This window comes from Peromyscus maniculatus, chromosome 20 (genome assembly GCF_049852395.1).
Source record: "Peromyscus maniculatus bairdii isolate BWxNUB_F1_BW_parent chromosome 20, HU_Pman_BW_mat_3.1, whole genome shotgun sequence".
Classification (NCBI taxonomy): domain Eukaryota; kingdom Metazoa; phylum Chordata; class Mammalia; order Rodentia; family Cricetidae; genus Peromyscus; species Peromyscus maniculatus.
Window position 1 is genome coordinate 22,692,400 of NC_134871.1, and position 14,188 is coordinate 22,706,587.

Consider the following 14,188-nt stretch of genomic DNA (forward strand, 5'->3'; position numbering starts at 1 on the left):
TGAGCTAATGGCAAAGCAGTTTTAATTAATATAAGCCTCTGTGTGTTTACTTGGGTCTGAGTGGCTGAGGACCAGGTGGGATACAGGAAAACTTTAGCTACATGGGCATAGTAAATAACACCGATAAATGTACTGGGGAACTAGTATTCAAATTGCCATGATTGATAGCTCTCATTTGCAACCCTGTATTATTCAACTCCAACAAAAACAATTTTCTTAGGACGAGTTCTCATTTATTTAATTACCACCTTTAATATTTTCCTTGCATTTATATGTATTATCCAAGTTTGTTTTTCTTTTGGAAAATAATAATCCAGTGAAGGAGAGATGATTCGTCTTTGTTTGGAAGTGTGCCAAGAAGAAATCCACTATCATCAATTTTCTCTCTAAGAAAGATGATGCTCAGAGTCCTACATTTAAATTCCCAGAGGAACCTCAGTCTTGAAGAGATCCTCAAATGCCACCAAATAAAACACCAATTCAATTCAGTTTACAATGAATTTTATTCATGACCAAAGTAAAAATTAAACCATATTATGATGATAAACAAAGGAGAAGACGATCTTTTAAATTAAAGGATTTTGATTATTTAAGGGCACATTCCCATAAATTGTGGAATTTTGTGGTCCTTTCCAAAATACACTAAGGGCAAAAGAAGTCCACATACATCTCCACTCATTATTTGTTCTTGTGAAGTATGAGACTCAGTTGGGAAAGCATTAAGAAGCAACTCAGAATTGCTTTAATAACATTTTCTAAACTTTTAATGGTTGGCAGAGTTCTTAAAGACTCCGTGGAAATAATCTCCCTATGAAAAGTACATGAACACAAAAGCTTCAAACAATCTCAGAAGGCATAACAGATCACTTGAAGCCTATTTATGGATATAAGGACCCAGAAGAAGAAGATGTTTCTTCAGGGCATGATTTATGCTTTATAGGATGCAAATCTGAACAGTCCAAGCATAATAAGTACTCCACTCAATGGAATGGTTACCAAAACAAACCTCTTCATAGCTAAAGTTTTAATGGATTTCAAAGTGCTTCTTCATATGAACAATATAACCTAGAGAGCTAAGAAGGTAGGCTAGGCAACATAAAGGGTGTTTATCCTGCCCTGTGCCTGATAAAGTGTCTACTCTACGACATGTTGCTTAACAACACCGAAGATTCTACTAGAATTATTTTGTATAAGGAAAATGTTCCCTCATACCTACCCTTCCTTACAGATCCTTTTCTTTGAATCCTCTAAGATAGACAGCTAGAGTGATAGTTTTTAAAGTTTCACAAGTTGTGTGTTCTTTTATCTGAAATGTGTAGGACCTCACATTCTTGGGAGTTTTGTTGTCACGTGTTTGCTTTTTGTTTGTTTGTTTTTGAGTTTCATTGCTCATTGCTTTGGGTCACTCCAGATTTTCAGAATGGAGATGCGCAGCCTGTATTTGGTGGGAGGTGCCCTTGAGACTTCAAGTAAGTGTATGAGATCCTTTCTTTGCCAATATGTAGATCTCCGTCTGACTTTCTTAATATACTTCAACCAAAACGACATATTGCAACAGTATGGCTGCAAACGCAGACAGGAGAATCCAGATGTTTTCAGCCAGCCACAGAGGAGGTCTGCAAAGATAGACACCACGACAACACTTTCTGTTTTGAGGATGCTAATATAGACTTGTATGTTTTATTTTAAAAGAATTAAAGATAGTTAAAACTTTTGTTTTAATTTCTAAGTGGAAGCTCTTTGGAGTCCTCATTAAAATTTAAGAACGTTAAAGGGGTTTGGATAACAAACAGCTTGATCATTTGACAAGAGACAGCTCAGTAGATGAGCTAGTGGAGGTGCAGGGGTACAGATGAAGAGACAGTCGGGGTCCTATGTGGGCACTACGTGCCTTCTCTTGAGACAGAGTTCCTCGAGTGGTACTAAAAGTGATGGGTGGGAAATGGACCCAATTTGGTCTACTCTTTTCTCTTTGCTTGTGGCCTGACCCAAACACAGCTGCTGTGGCACCTCAATTAACAGAAAGAACTCTGAGAAAACAAGCCATCAGAGTGTAGTATCATAAAACAAGGAATGATATCTGCAGACTGCAGAAAAAAGAGGACCAAAACTGCTGCAGTCTTAACAAAGACAATGGGACACAATTTCCAGAGTTCAGGATTCTTGTGTTGCCACTTTGTAAAAGATTCGTAATAGAGTTTTTATCAATAGAGTTTTTATCTTCTGTAATACAATTTTGGAGGGTTATTAAAGGGTCAAGTCAGCAAGAGATACAGGAAAAAGCCTAGTGTACTCCCCCAAAGCTTATATTAAAATTAAACAATAGCCAATAGGCACTAAACATTTTACTTGAGTTTCCTGTTACTGTGGAAGTGTCTTGACTCCGGAATGGAGAACAAAAAGTTTTTTGGCGATTTACTTGATACCTCGTTCGGGATAATTTAACTTCTTCAAGTCTCATTAACTTATCTAAAACGTGGATAATATTTATCTCACAAGGTTGTCAGGGATCAAAGATATATAGCCTGTGCCAACAGTACAGTACAGTATAGGGCATTGCAGGTCTTCAAGCGAATACCGGACAGTGCCTGTAAAGGGCAGGGATAGCAGATAAGACCATGCAGTCACGTTAAAAGGTGGAAGGCTTGGTGGGCCAGTGTCACTATAGACAGAAGCGCCACGGGTCATACTTGTTAGGAGGTGAGAAGAGGCTTGGGAGAAGCCTGGGATATCCCTCTTTCCACTTCCCGACCCCAGGTCCCCTCCAGCCAGGCATTCCTGTCCAGCGGCCACCCCACCACACTGGTGCCAGATTAGAAGTGCAGGACCCTGCAGCCGGGCGGGATGTGTGCCCAGAGCCTCTAGCACAGGATCCGGCCGTCCACGCGGACCCGTGACACCCCCCCCCCCCGCTGTCCCAGGGCAGATTCCAGGGGGAGCTTGCGGGGGTCGGGGTCACAAGTAAGGAACTTCCAAGTTCACAGCCTCCGACCACCCACTCTCCCTTCACGGGTGGCCACCCTCAGCCTCGAGGATCTCCCGGGTGGGCCCCAACAACAAGATCTGGGACTGCGGAGCTGCATCAGAGCACCACCATCCCGCCCTTCCTCCACCCCGCAACCAACCCGGGCTCGGGAGCCGATGTGTGTGTGTGTGTGTTGGGGGGGGGGGGGAGGGATGTGGGACTCCAGCGGCCGGAGTTCGTGGGCTCGCACATCGATTGGCACTGCCTCGCGGCTCGGGCTCCAGGCGCGCGGGGTGGGCGGGGCGGGCGGCCGAGTCCGGCCGAGCGCGGGGCGGGAACCAAGGCAGGCGGGGCCAGGGGATTGCCGAGCGCACGGATGAGCGCGGGCGCCGGCTCGCGCTCCGTCTGGCGGGTGGCGGGTGGCGGCGCCGGCGGCTCGGGCGGCTCGGGCGGCGCGGGCGGCGCGAGGTCTCGCGCCGCGCGCTCAGCGCAGCCCCTCCGTGTCCGGAGCCTCGCGCCCGGCCCGCGCGCGCGCGTGCGTGTGCGCGTCCCCGTGTGCGCTCCAAGCGTCCCCGCTCTCCCGCTCCCCCCCCCCCCCAGGGAAGGCCGGCCCGCTTGTGGGGCTCGCGGGGCGGGGCGGGCGGGGAGGGAGGGAGGAGGGAGGAGGGAGCGCGCGCGGACGGCCCCGCCCCTCCCCCTCCGCCGCCGCGGAGCGCGCAGGGAGCAGCCAGGGGCTCGGCGGCGGCGGCGGCGGCGTCTGGCCCCAGCTCCTCCTCCTCCTCCATCTCCTCGCTCCCTCCATCTGCCGTGGGTATGGCCCGTCGCTGGAGCACAAAAGAGTCTCCGCGGCGGGGGTCGGCGTGGCTCTTGCTTTTCCTCGCTGGGGTGTACGGTAAGTGTCCGCCTCCCCCGCGCCCCGCTGACCGAACAAAGCTGGGGCGACCCCGGGGGTGGGGGAAGGAGGGGGGGGCGAGCACCAGGCCCTCCAGGACGGGGCTCTGCCTGGGCGACCCGAGGGGACCCCGGCCGCGGCGGGACAAAGACCCACGCGGGGTGTGCGGGGAGGGGTTGTCTGCTCTCGGGGATGCTCGGGTCCGCTCGCCGCCGCCGCCGCCGCCGACCCCTCGGGGCAAGGGTGGCGGGCTCGGCCGCTCCGGGCCGGGGGTCCCTGCACAAGGACGGCGGCGGACGGGCGGACTTCCCCGCCCGGCGCGAGGGCCCCGGCGGCGGCTCCCTCCTCCAGCGCTCGCCGGGTGCACGGTCCTCTCGCACAAAGATGTGACCGTGAGACTGGGAAGGGGAGGTCGCCTCCGGGACGGTCCTGCCACCACCGCCCGAGGTCCTGCCCGAGGCAGGAAGTTCTCTGCTCGGGGAAATCGCCGTCGCGCCCCTCTCTCTTGGTCCTCACTCCCTGGAAAAGCACCTCGCTCGCTTTCTTCCCACCCCTCCACCTCGGTGCCCCGGGCTCTGTGGGTCCCGGGCATGTAGGATCTTGTTTTCCCAGGAGCTGCACGCCGGAGAAGGCCAGAAAATAGTTTCCAGCCCCACCTCAGTCTTCCCCTCTTGGGGCGTACGAGTCTGCCCTGACTCCCTGTGCACTTCTCATTTCACCCATGCCCTCTGCAACTGTTGTGACTCTTGCCTTATTCCAGGCGGAGAACTGGTTAGGGATACTTCTTTAAGGATACCAGAAGGCTGGTGGTGTGTCAGGACTGTGCTTTGTATGAACTAGAGATAAGAGAAATTAGGGGGAATGTTCATCACTTGAGACCCCTCACCATTCTTAGGTCTCATAGGTAACTCCTTGAATGGGTATTGCAGAGAACACGGTTAATATTTACATTTTGGAGTATTGCTTTGATTTCTCCAGAAGAAAAAAAAAACAGTTTGAAGCTACCATTTCTTGATAAATTTTACTTATAAAAAGTCCAAGTCATTTGCCACAAATACTGACTCAAGTAGTATAATGGTGGTGATTTCTGTCAACATATAATTCCCCAGCATATGGTAGCATCGCTTTTTGAAAGCATCTGTCTGTGGAATTGAATATGATGGTAACTTTCAAAGCCTGATAATTCATATTACATGAAAAATATAATGGACTTAAATTGCCATTTACTGGCAGCCAAGAAATAGTAGTCTTTTCAGTATAATTCAGGATGTGTTACTCCCTTACCTGAGTGGTGTATCATTTTGTGGGTTCCTCCACATCTGATGTAGTAACTGTCAGTGATGTGTTTGTGTGGGACCAGAAAACCCAGTGTATGACTTTTGATTGTTAGTTCCCTCCCTGCCTGGCTGATGACTTGTGGGTTTGGGTCTACACCAACGATCAATAAGCTATTATGTTGTTTCTTCTAGCCTGGAGGTGAGTATAGTCCTGCTCTAGGTTTGGTATAATGGCCCAGGAGAAAGGAAAGTGAGCGGAATCTTTAATCTAGGGTGATTAGGAATGTCCAGTTGCGTACGCCCTGCACTGTAATCAGAATTGAATTTATGTGATGTCTGCTCAGACTCTGTAAGTAGGTGAAGGCTTCAATAAAACCCTTACCATCAGTATTTGAACTAAAATTTTGCCTTTAGAGGTAAAGAGGCTGTAAAGCAGTATTGGCCTTGGTGTATTCTTTTAGACCAATACGCAAAGTGGCCTCTGGTAGGTACTTTACTAAGGGTTATCATTTGGGTGTTTGTGTCCAGTGGGGGAATTGAAGGCAGAGACCAAAACCCCTTTCTTCCAGCATCGTGGGATCATATTTATAAAACTAGCCGGTGATTAAGGTTGATGTCTCCAGCCAGTCGAGTTTCAAACGACAAGAAAATAGGAGGCAGTGAGATGGACAAAACATTGAACTATATTGGCAGAGCTAAAAGGGACCCTTCACTCTGGAGCTGGGGGCATTCTCTGTACACACAGCTGAGAATGTGTGTGTGTGTATGTGTGTGTTTCTGTTTCTTCTCCCAGATTTTATATTAATGGAAACAAACTGTAGTGATGGTAAAGTACATACTCGCCTTGGAACAGTGGACTTTGGGTAAGTGGACTGTGTCATAGTTGTGATGTATAGTAGATGTACTCTGAGAGAACCATTTGAATATTTAGAAGACTATTTTGGAAGATGTCTCCGTAAATTCCATCCCTAGAACCCATGTGAAAAGTTGGGCAGGATGTCATGCACATGGGGAGAGGTAGAGACAGCCGATGGGTTCCCTGGGACTCATTAACTAGCCAGCCAGCCTAGCCTAGGCAAGCTCCAGACCCGGGAGAGACCTGAGGCTGGCCTCTGACCTCTGACCTCCGACCTCCACATACACACTATTGAGCTAGCTCAGTAGGTAAAGGTGTTTGCTACAAAGCCTGGTGACTGGAATTCAGTCCCTGGAACCCACATAAGGTAGGAGAGAACCAGCTTCACAAAGCTGTCCTCTGGCCTCCACACGAGTGCATGTGTACACACACACACACACACACACACACACACACACACACACACACTTACTAAATAGAGGAATGAATAAATAAAATTAGTTGTGTTAAAACAAGTGAATATTCTGAATAATTTGGCATAGACCAGGTAAGGAAGGCTTTTGAGCCTACATTTAGAGAATTCCAATGCTGTTTTGTTTACGTGTTTGCTTGGTGGTTTTTTTTTTTTTTCAGTTATTCTTGGCTATTAACCAAAATACGAACCTTTAAAACACTTTGTATCACTTTAAAAATCCTTACTTGGTGTTCATATTCTTTACATGACCTTTTATTATTTATTTATTTTTGGTGAACTATGAAATATGACTATTCTAGCTGCAGGTTTTCTTTCTAGAGGCCAAGGGAGGTCTTGTTTGGCCATTAAATTGTGTAAAAATATACAGTGAATTTAGCAGTCCGACAAGCCACAGTTAGTGTTTTCTGAGGTAGTTGTCCTAGGAGCCCTAATTACCCTCCAGCTGATCTCCTGTCTGACTAGCTCTGACTAGGCAGGAGAACAGGAGAAAGTGAAGGTCGACAGCTGCTCTCTTGCCGCACTGTGGAAGTTGACAGTCTTTCTCTTCCAGTCACTAGATCTTAGTCTTGCTTATTTCCCAAACCGGTTTGGCCACAGTAGCAGCACCCACCACTGCTCTCTCCTTTCCTGTCTCCTAGAGCAGTGTGTGCTGACTGCCACTCAGATCGACCCTTGAGTGCATTTTACACTGCTTTCTAGATAGATCTGGTCTTAAGGTGACGCCCGTGGGTTGTGATACACCGGGCGTGTTGTCTGTTATTCCTGCCTCTTTCCTACCTTCCCTGGTTTGCTGATCTCGACTCTTCTCCGGACCCGCGATAAGCACTGCCCCAGATGAAGCCTTAGCATGTAATTTAGAACATTTGCTTTGCTTGTCTGGGGTTTTCAAAATTGCCTCGAAGAGTTGCAGGTGATCAGCTTTTGTAACTTCCTGCTAAAGCATTCAGTGGCAGTGAAAACGCATCCTGATTGACCTGTGTGACATTCATATTTGAACTGTCAGCTAATGATAATGGCCACGAGTCTTTCTTGTGACCTGCTGTTCTAGACGTTGTGGGAGGGTATACTGTTCTTCTTCCTCCTTATTTTATATTTAGTGGACGAACCTTTTCTCATGGAACACTCAGCAGCACTCACAACTTTTCCAGTTAAGGAGAGACTAGAAGCTCCAACTTTAGAAAAGGGGTAGAAATACCTGGGACAGAAGGGAGAGTATAAGCTGATACCAATGACTTCGGAGAAAGTCAAGCTTGATTACATAGAATATGTTGAATAAAACGGAATTAATTGCTTAATATAACCCTTCCTTGAGTTCAGAATCCATATGATGTCTGTGTCCTAGGGAGACTGTGAAGATGGGCATCGCATTCCACACAATTCTGGGTGGTTGTACCAAATGACAATGTTTAGAGGAGTAGCTGTCTACATTCCAGGAAGAGCTTGGGAGAGATTGGAATGATGTGTAGTAAATGATCTAGAAGGTTCCTAGAAAGTATAATCTCCACTGAAGGACAGTAAGCTGAAAAGCGAGCCGCAGTTAGAAGATGTTTTAAACCTTAAATGTTTTAAAGCTAGGGTCTCGCTCTGTAGCCCAGGCTGGCCTCAAACTCACAGCAATCCTCCTGCTCCAGACTCCTCACTGCTGAGTACAAATGGAGCCGCCAGGCCTGGGCTAAGACTTGTTTTTTTGAGAATAGAAAATTTAAGAGTTATGGAGAAGTAAAGGGAATTTCTGTTTCTGGTCTCAGGTATTTTGTTGTTACTTAGTTGGTGGTTTTTCTTAAAAAAAAATATTGTCAGCAATATTAACTAAAGAGTGAAAGTTAAACAGGAGATGGGCACAGATGAGATCTGTGTAATTTAAGCAAATAGAAAATGCTTTGACTTTGAAATTGTAAAATGAGTATTAATATGTTCTTGCTGCAAGTCTTTATAAGTAAATGAAGGTTGTTCTACGTTTAAGACTTGAACTAGAATTGATCTCTCTGAAGTCTAAGGTTCCTTCTCTTTTCTCCTCTCCTCAGCCCTACTTCCTCCTCCTTTTTTAAGAGCAGTTGATAGATGTACACTACTTACTGCTATTAAATATATACATACATATATATATATATATATATATATATATATATATATATGCTGAATTAGCTTAGTGAGGGCCCACTACCTAACCCTTAGAAGAGAGAGAAGGAAACTGACATTTACTATATTAACTTCCAGCATTATTGTTACAAAATCTGCTCTTGGTCATTATTCATGGATAGTTTCAGTCAGTCTCACCTGTTTTTTAATGAAAGAGAAAACTGAAGTTCTGAGAATTGACTTGAGATCATATCACTAGAAAGCAGTCAGTGTTACAGCCTAGCCCTCTTTACCCACTTTTGTTGACTACTCTCTGGTACTGTTATTGCCACCTATTGGACATAGCTTCTGCCTTCATGGCGCTCACACTCTAGTCAGTGAATTGTTGCAAGTTCTCTGGCAGAAACTAACAAGCTTGGAGTAATAAATGATGGCGTGATTAGGGATGGATGTCTTTTATAGGGGACATTTATAAGACCTAAATGTTAGGGAACTATGAGAGTTATAGTCAGAGAGCCTTGTATGTGGGAGCAATATAGGAAAGGCCTAGAATCAGCAAAGCCTGGTGTGGAAGCGCTGGAGTGTTGCAGATAATAGGGATCCACTTGCTTTAGCTAGAGCAGAGTGGTCTATGGCAGGGAGGTGGGGGAGACGAGGGTGACCAACAGGGACTGAGAGCTTTGAAGACCATGTAAAGTTTGATTTTTATTTTTAAAGTTAACTTGGAAAGGTTTAACGTGATACAGTTTTTATTTTGAAGTAATCGCTTTTGCTACACAGTACGGAACATTTGAAGTAGGCCGAGTGGTCAGGCAACTTTGGCTGTAAGCCTGGTGGAAGACACAGGTGATGGGAACAAGCTGGTGGTCACTGAGGTAGATGGGTGTTGTCTTGGTGGTACATAAATAGGGGTATTTCCTTTTTCTTCCCTGGGAGAGGGAAGGGAGGAGAGTGAAGTTGGGTGCATTTGTACTTGGGTACATAGGTTTGGGGTGAGAAGATGTAATTGCAGCTGACTGTTACTCTATGTTTCTTGAAGTTGTGTAACATGAATCATGAGTTAAGAACGAAGAGGAGAAAGATGCACTGAGGGTGATTTCCATTCCTCCCATTCAGTCTAGCAGTTTGGACCCTCGGGAAATGTCTGTTACTCTACCTAGAAAAGACAATAGTAAGGCCACTCAGTGTGAAGAGTGATGCTGCCCATGCTCCCCACCAGGAGGGTACTGGGATGAGTTTCTACAAGGACAGGAACATCTGAGGAGATGGACTGCAGGAGAAAATTAAGGGTCTCAAGGAAAACTCAGCTCTCAAGCTCCTTTTTTCCCACTAAGTATAGAACATAACTTTCTGGTCTTAGGAGTGTTTCAGGCAAGAATCCAAGGGTAGTACGGAAGCTAGATTTTAAGTATCATTTTGCCCAAATTTAAAAAGTAAGAGATCAATAAAAATTGTTTTATGTCATTGGAAAAGTGAAGACTGTATTAGTAGATTGATAGATTTCAGAAGAAATCGGGAAGAATAAAGTGACCTCTCACCTTTTTACTGGATCCTGTGTCTTATTTCTAGAAGCTAGAGTTTTAGCAGGTTGCAGAACATCAACATAAATGAGTCTGACAGAACAGGTCTCCAGTTTTCTTCTTAAATATTTTATAATACACTGCCCTGCCTAGACTCAGTATGACAAAGTCAAATTGTTTTAGACTGGTGCTCTCACGATTGAAGGAGTCCAACTTAATACCTCCTTTGCTTAAGTGAATTTCAGTTTTTAGAGACATAAAAATGGTCTCAACCCTTCAGCACTAGAATGAAATGAGACAGTCGAGGGTTTAGCAGTCGGGACTTGACCCTTTCAGATACGAGGAAGACACCTGCAAAATGAGTGCACATACCTAATGCGTTCTGAAGTGTGATTCAGATCGTCAAGGTTTTGGTCACTTGTTCTCATGACACCAAAGCCTTTCTTACGAGTAGAATATAAAGCAGCTTTACATACACACACAGTGCCATGATTACTTGTTGTAGTTGGTGTGAAGTGGCCTCCTCAGGAAAGACAAACTAGGATTAGTGACTGGGCTCCATTTTTTTCTCACTCTCCTTCTGCTTTCTATATGTAGAGGCCCGTCGCTTTTTTCTTAGTAATATTGTCTTTACACTGTTACACTAGCTGCCAGCTAGTCCCGGATGGATTCAGTCATGCCACACATACAGCTCAGGCGACTTTTCTGGAATGCATGCAGGTTTGTTTATGTCGCTCTTGCATAAAATCTATCAGTGAGGTGGTTCAGCTGGGAAAGGCACTTGCCACCAACCTGACAACCTGAGTTCGATCTCCAAAAACCACATGATGGAAGAAGAGACTCAGTCCCCACAAGTTGTCCTCTGACTTCTACACACATGCTAGGGGGGAACACACATGCACACATCCATACCTACACCCAGATAATCAGGAAAGCATAGCAGCATCTCCATCCCTGCCCTTCCTCTGCTGAGCCCTTCCATGCTGTGTGTCTCTCTCATCCCCCGGCCTTTGCACACTCTCTTCCTTCTGTCTCCCCCTGTCTGGTGTAGCTCCTTCCATGCTGTGTGTCTCTCTCATCCCCCGGCCTTTGCACACTCTCTTCCTTCTGTCTCCCCCTGTCTGGTGTAGCTCCTTCCATGCTGTGCGTCTCTCTCATCCCCCGGCCTTTGCACACTCTCTTCCTTCTGTCTCCCCCTGTCTGGTGTAGCTCCTTCCATGCTGTGCGTCTCTCTCATCCCCCGGCCTTTGCACACACTCTTCCTTCTGTCTCCCCCTGTCTGGTGTAGCTCCTTCCATGCTGTGTGTCTCTCTCATCCCCCGGCCTTTGCACACTCTCTTCCTTCTGTCTCCCCCTGTCTGGTGTAGCTCCTTCTTGTTCACTGTCTGCACGAGGCTGCCTCCTGCTTGTCTTTCAGCCTTCCTTAGAAGCTGCTACCCTGAGAGTCTTTCTTGGCTTCTCAAAAGCTATTATAAACATCTCAACTATATAAGTCTACAATATAAAGCTTATGTATGTGTACACACACACACATAAAATCAATAGGAAATAATTATTAATGAGATACTCTAAATTATGTTTTTCATGCAGTCTTCAAATACAGTGTAAATTTTATACTTAAGGCTGATTTCAGTTCGGCTAACCATGCCTAAAAGGCTCACTAGCCACTTGAAAAAGTCAGTGACTATTAAAATGGAATATAATGTTCTGTGGCCCAGCAACTTTACTCCTAGGTATAAACTCAGCACAAGTACACAGTGTGTGTCAAAAGGCACATGCTCGAGTTCACGGTATCTTTATTTCTTCTGACAGCACCAGTGGAAAGCAAGTACGGCGGCAGTTCCCAGCTTAAAAGTCTCAGGAGCCAGTTGTCTGGGAATTTAAAAATGTCTAAAGAATATTTTTAAATTGGAGCTGCTTAAACCCAAAATAGAAATTAAAATGTTGTTAATAGTCATCTATTTAAAATGGCAGTAAGAAACATGTTATTGCCATTTATACCTTGATAAAATCATGTTAAATGATACATATTTTCGAAAACAAAAAAATCCAGTGAGAAGAATGGAATTGTTTTACATTTGTGAAAATTATGGTAAAGCTCTAGTTGTGTGTGAAACATACTTGTATAATAGCAGACAATACTTGTTGAATAAATGAATTCATTTACCCATAACTGAAGGAAATTATATTCATGGTATTTCTAATGTTGAAGTGTTTACACATTCATGAGAGTGCCATGGCATGGTAATGATAACATTTTATGCTGAAATACATTGACTGATATTTATTAGACTTTGCATTTGTCCGATGAGTCCACAGCCACCCTTTGGTTTCCTCTCCCTTCGTTCCAGTTCACTTTGGTAACCTAACCTTTCCCCAGCCCTGCCTGATTTTCATATCTGCTCATCCATTCTTTCCATTGTTGATTTTAGTCGACGGAGCAGTACGGAAGTTTTTTCCAGTGTTTGAGTTGTAATTGTTTTGCCTTTTAAGGTTGGGAAAGTGAGTTTTGTTTATGAGCAGTCTAGGTCCTGTGGTAAGAGCAGAAGTGAATGGTTTTGTCTTAAGAACGGCTGAAGAGAATGTTGTTGTTCTTACTGTGATTAAACTTCATTCCACTGCACAAGATAATAGAGATGAGCCTGTAGGAAGTAGTCGATTCCTGTTCGGACTAGGTCTTGGAGGAAATGGAGTGGCCTCAAGAGAGCGGAAGCCCTTGGCAGGACTGGGAGGAGGGTGTTGTACCAGAACAAGAAATGTGACGTGAGCTCAAGTCAGGGGGTTGAGAGTCTCTTCAGTCTCCTTCAGGTACAGTGCACCTGTTTTCTAGACTCGGCACCGAGTATCAGGTTAGGGTACAAAACAGCCCGTTTTCTTCTTAACACTGCTATAGCATTTTTCTATGAGTACCAGCTAAAACAGACGGCTATCGTCGTCATAGGCCACAGGACAGACATAATGAGGATGTATAAAATTGTCTTATTGAATTAACTCAACTCCACATTACTTTTCTACCAAATTACAGTAAGTGGCTGAGTGTTTTTTTTAATTATATTAACATACACTGTACAGATTTATGGAGTGTAGCATCAAAATCGGATATATATGTATACACACACATCTGTACACACACACACACATACGTGTGTATATATGTATATAGACAGTGTGTAATGATCAAATCTGATTCTGAGTAATTAGCATTCTATCTCATTATTTTTTGTGCTAGGAACCTTTAAACTCTTGTGATTTATTATAAATGTGACATATCGTGAACTGTGGTCGGCCTGCTGTGCGTGTGTGTGGATATGCTAGAGAGACTTAGAATTAGAATACAGGATGTGTCCATGGCTTTATTCTACTATTTTATTTTTAATCTCTAATCTAGCCAAATGTGGCACAGAAGAGGTGGCGGCAGGGAGAGCAAGGAGTTCAAGGCCAGCCTGACACCCTGTCAGAAACCAAACACACACAAAAATCTGATCCAAGTAGGGAGTTAGTTTTAACAACAGACATTGCACTTCCTAAAGGTTTCTTAGCATTCCTAGGGGTATAGTAAGCATGCATGATGCCCTTGGAAGGATAACCCCTTGGTTAGTTTGTTTTCAATTTCTTCCTTAGGTCAGATTTGCTAATTTATATTTTCCTAGGATATAGTCATTTCATCTATACGTTTATCTTGCTTTAAAGCTAAAAATAATATTCTCTTAAAACATTTTCTGCATTTGTGATTATCGCCCTTGTCATTCTTAAGTCCCATCTGTCTCTTCACAGTGTCGTTGTTTTCTTGAATAGACTTAGCACACACGAGTCTCCATTTTCATTGTTCTTCAGCTCTTGGTTTGGTTTTATGGTATACTGATTTCCTTGCATTCTGACTTCTTAGAGGGTTACTTCTTAACCTTGAACATTAGGGAGAAAACTGACCTTGTTTTCTCTGTTGTAAGGTTTTGTGAATGTTAACATGTGTGCAGATTTGTACAGTTGGTATCGAAATTTGGACACAGAACAGTTGCATCACTTTGGACTTCTTTCTTCTGCTGTTCCCTGATGGCCTGCTGCCCACATGTACTGACCCCTGATAAGCACTGATGTGCTCATCACCATAGTTATGTGTCTTTGAG

At 44.8% G+C, this 14,188-nt stretch overlaps 1 protein-coding gene across 2 annotated transcripts in view; it reads left to right on the forward strand.

The window, feature by feature from the left end:
• The first annotated feature begins 3,654 nt into the window (after nucleotides 1-3,654).
• Lrp12 (LDL receptor related protein 12) overlaps nucleotides 3,655-14,188 on the forward strand; it is a 75,457-nt gene continuing 64,923 nt past the window's right edge. The window contains exon 1 of one of the 2 annotated variants that reach the window (XM_076555822.1): nucleotides 3,655-3,857. In XM_076555822.1, the coding sequence (XP_076411937.1) occupies nucleotides 3,779-3,857 (79 nt within the window). In that variant the 5' untranslated portion in view covers nucleotides 3,655-3,778. The remainder of the gene's footprint in view (nucleotides 3,858-14,188) is intronic. The other variant, XM_076555821.1, reaches the window with a different exon arrangement.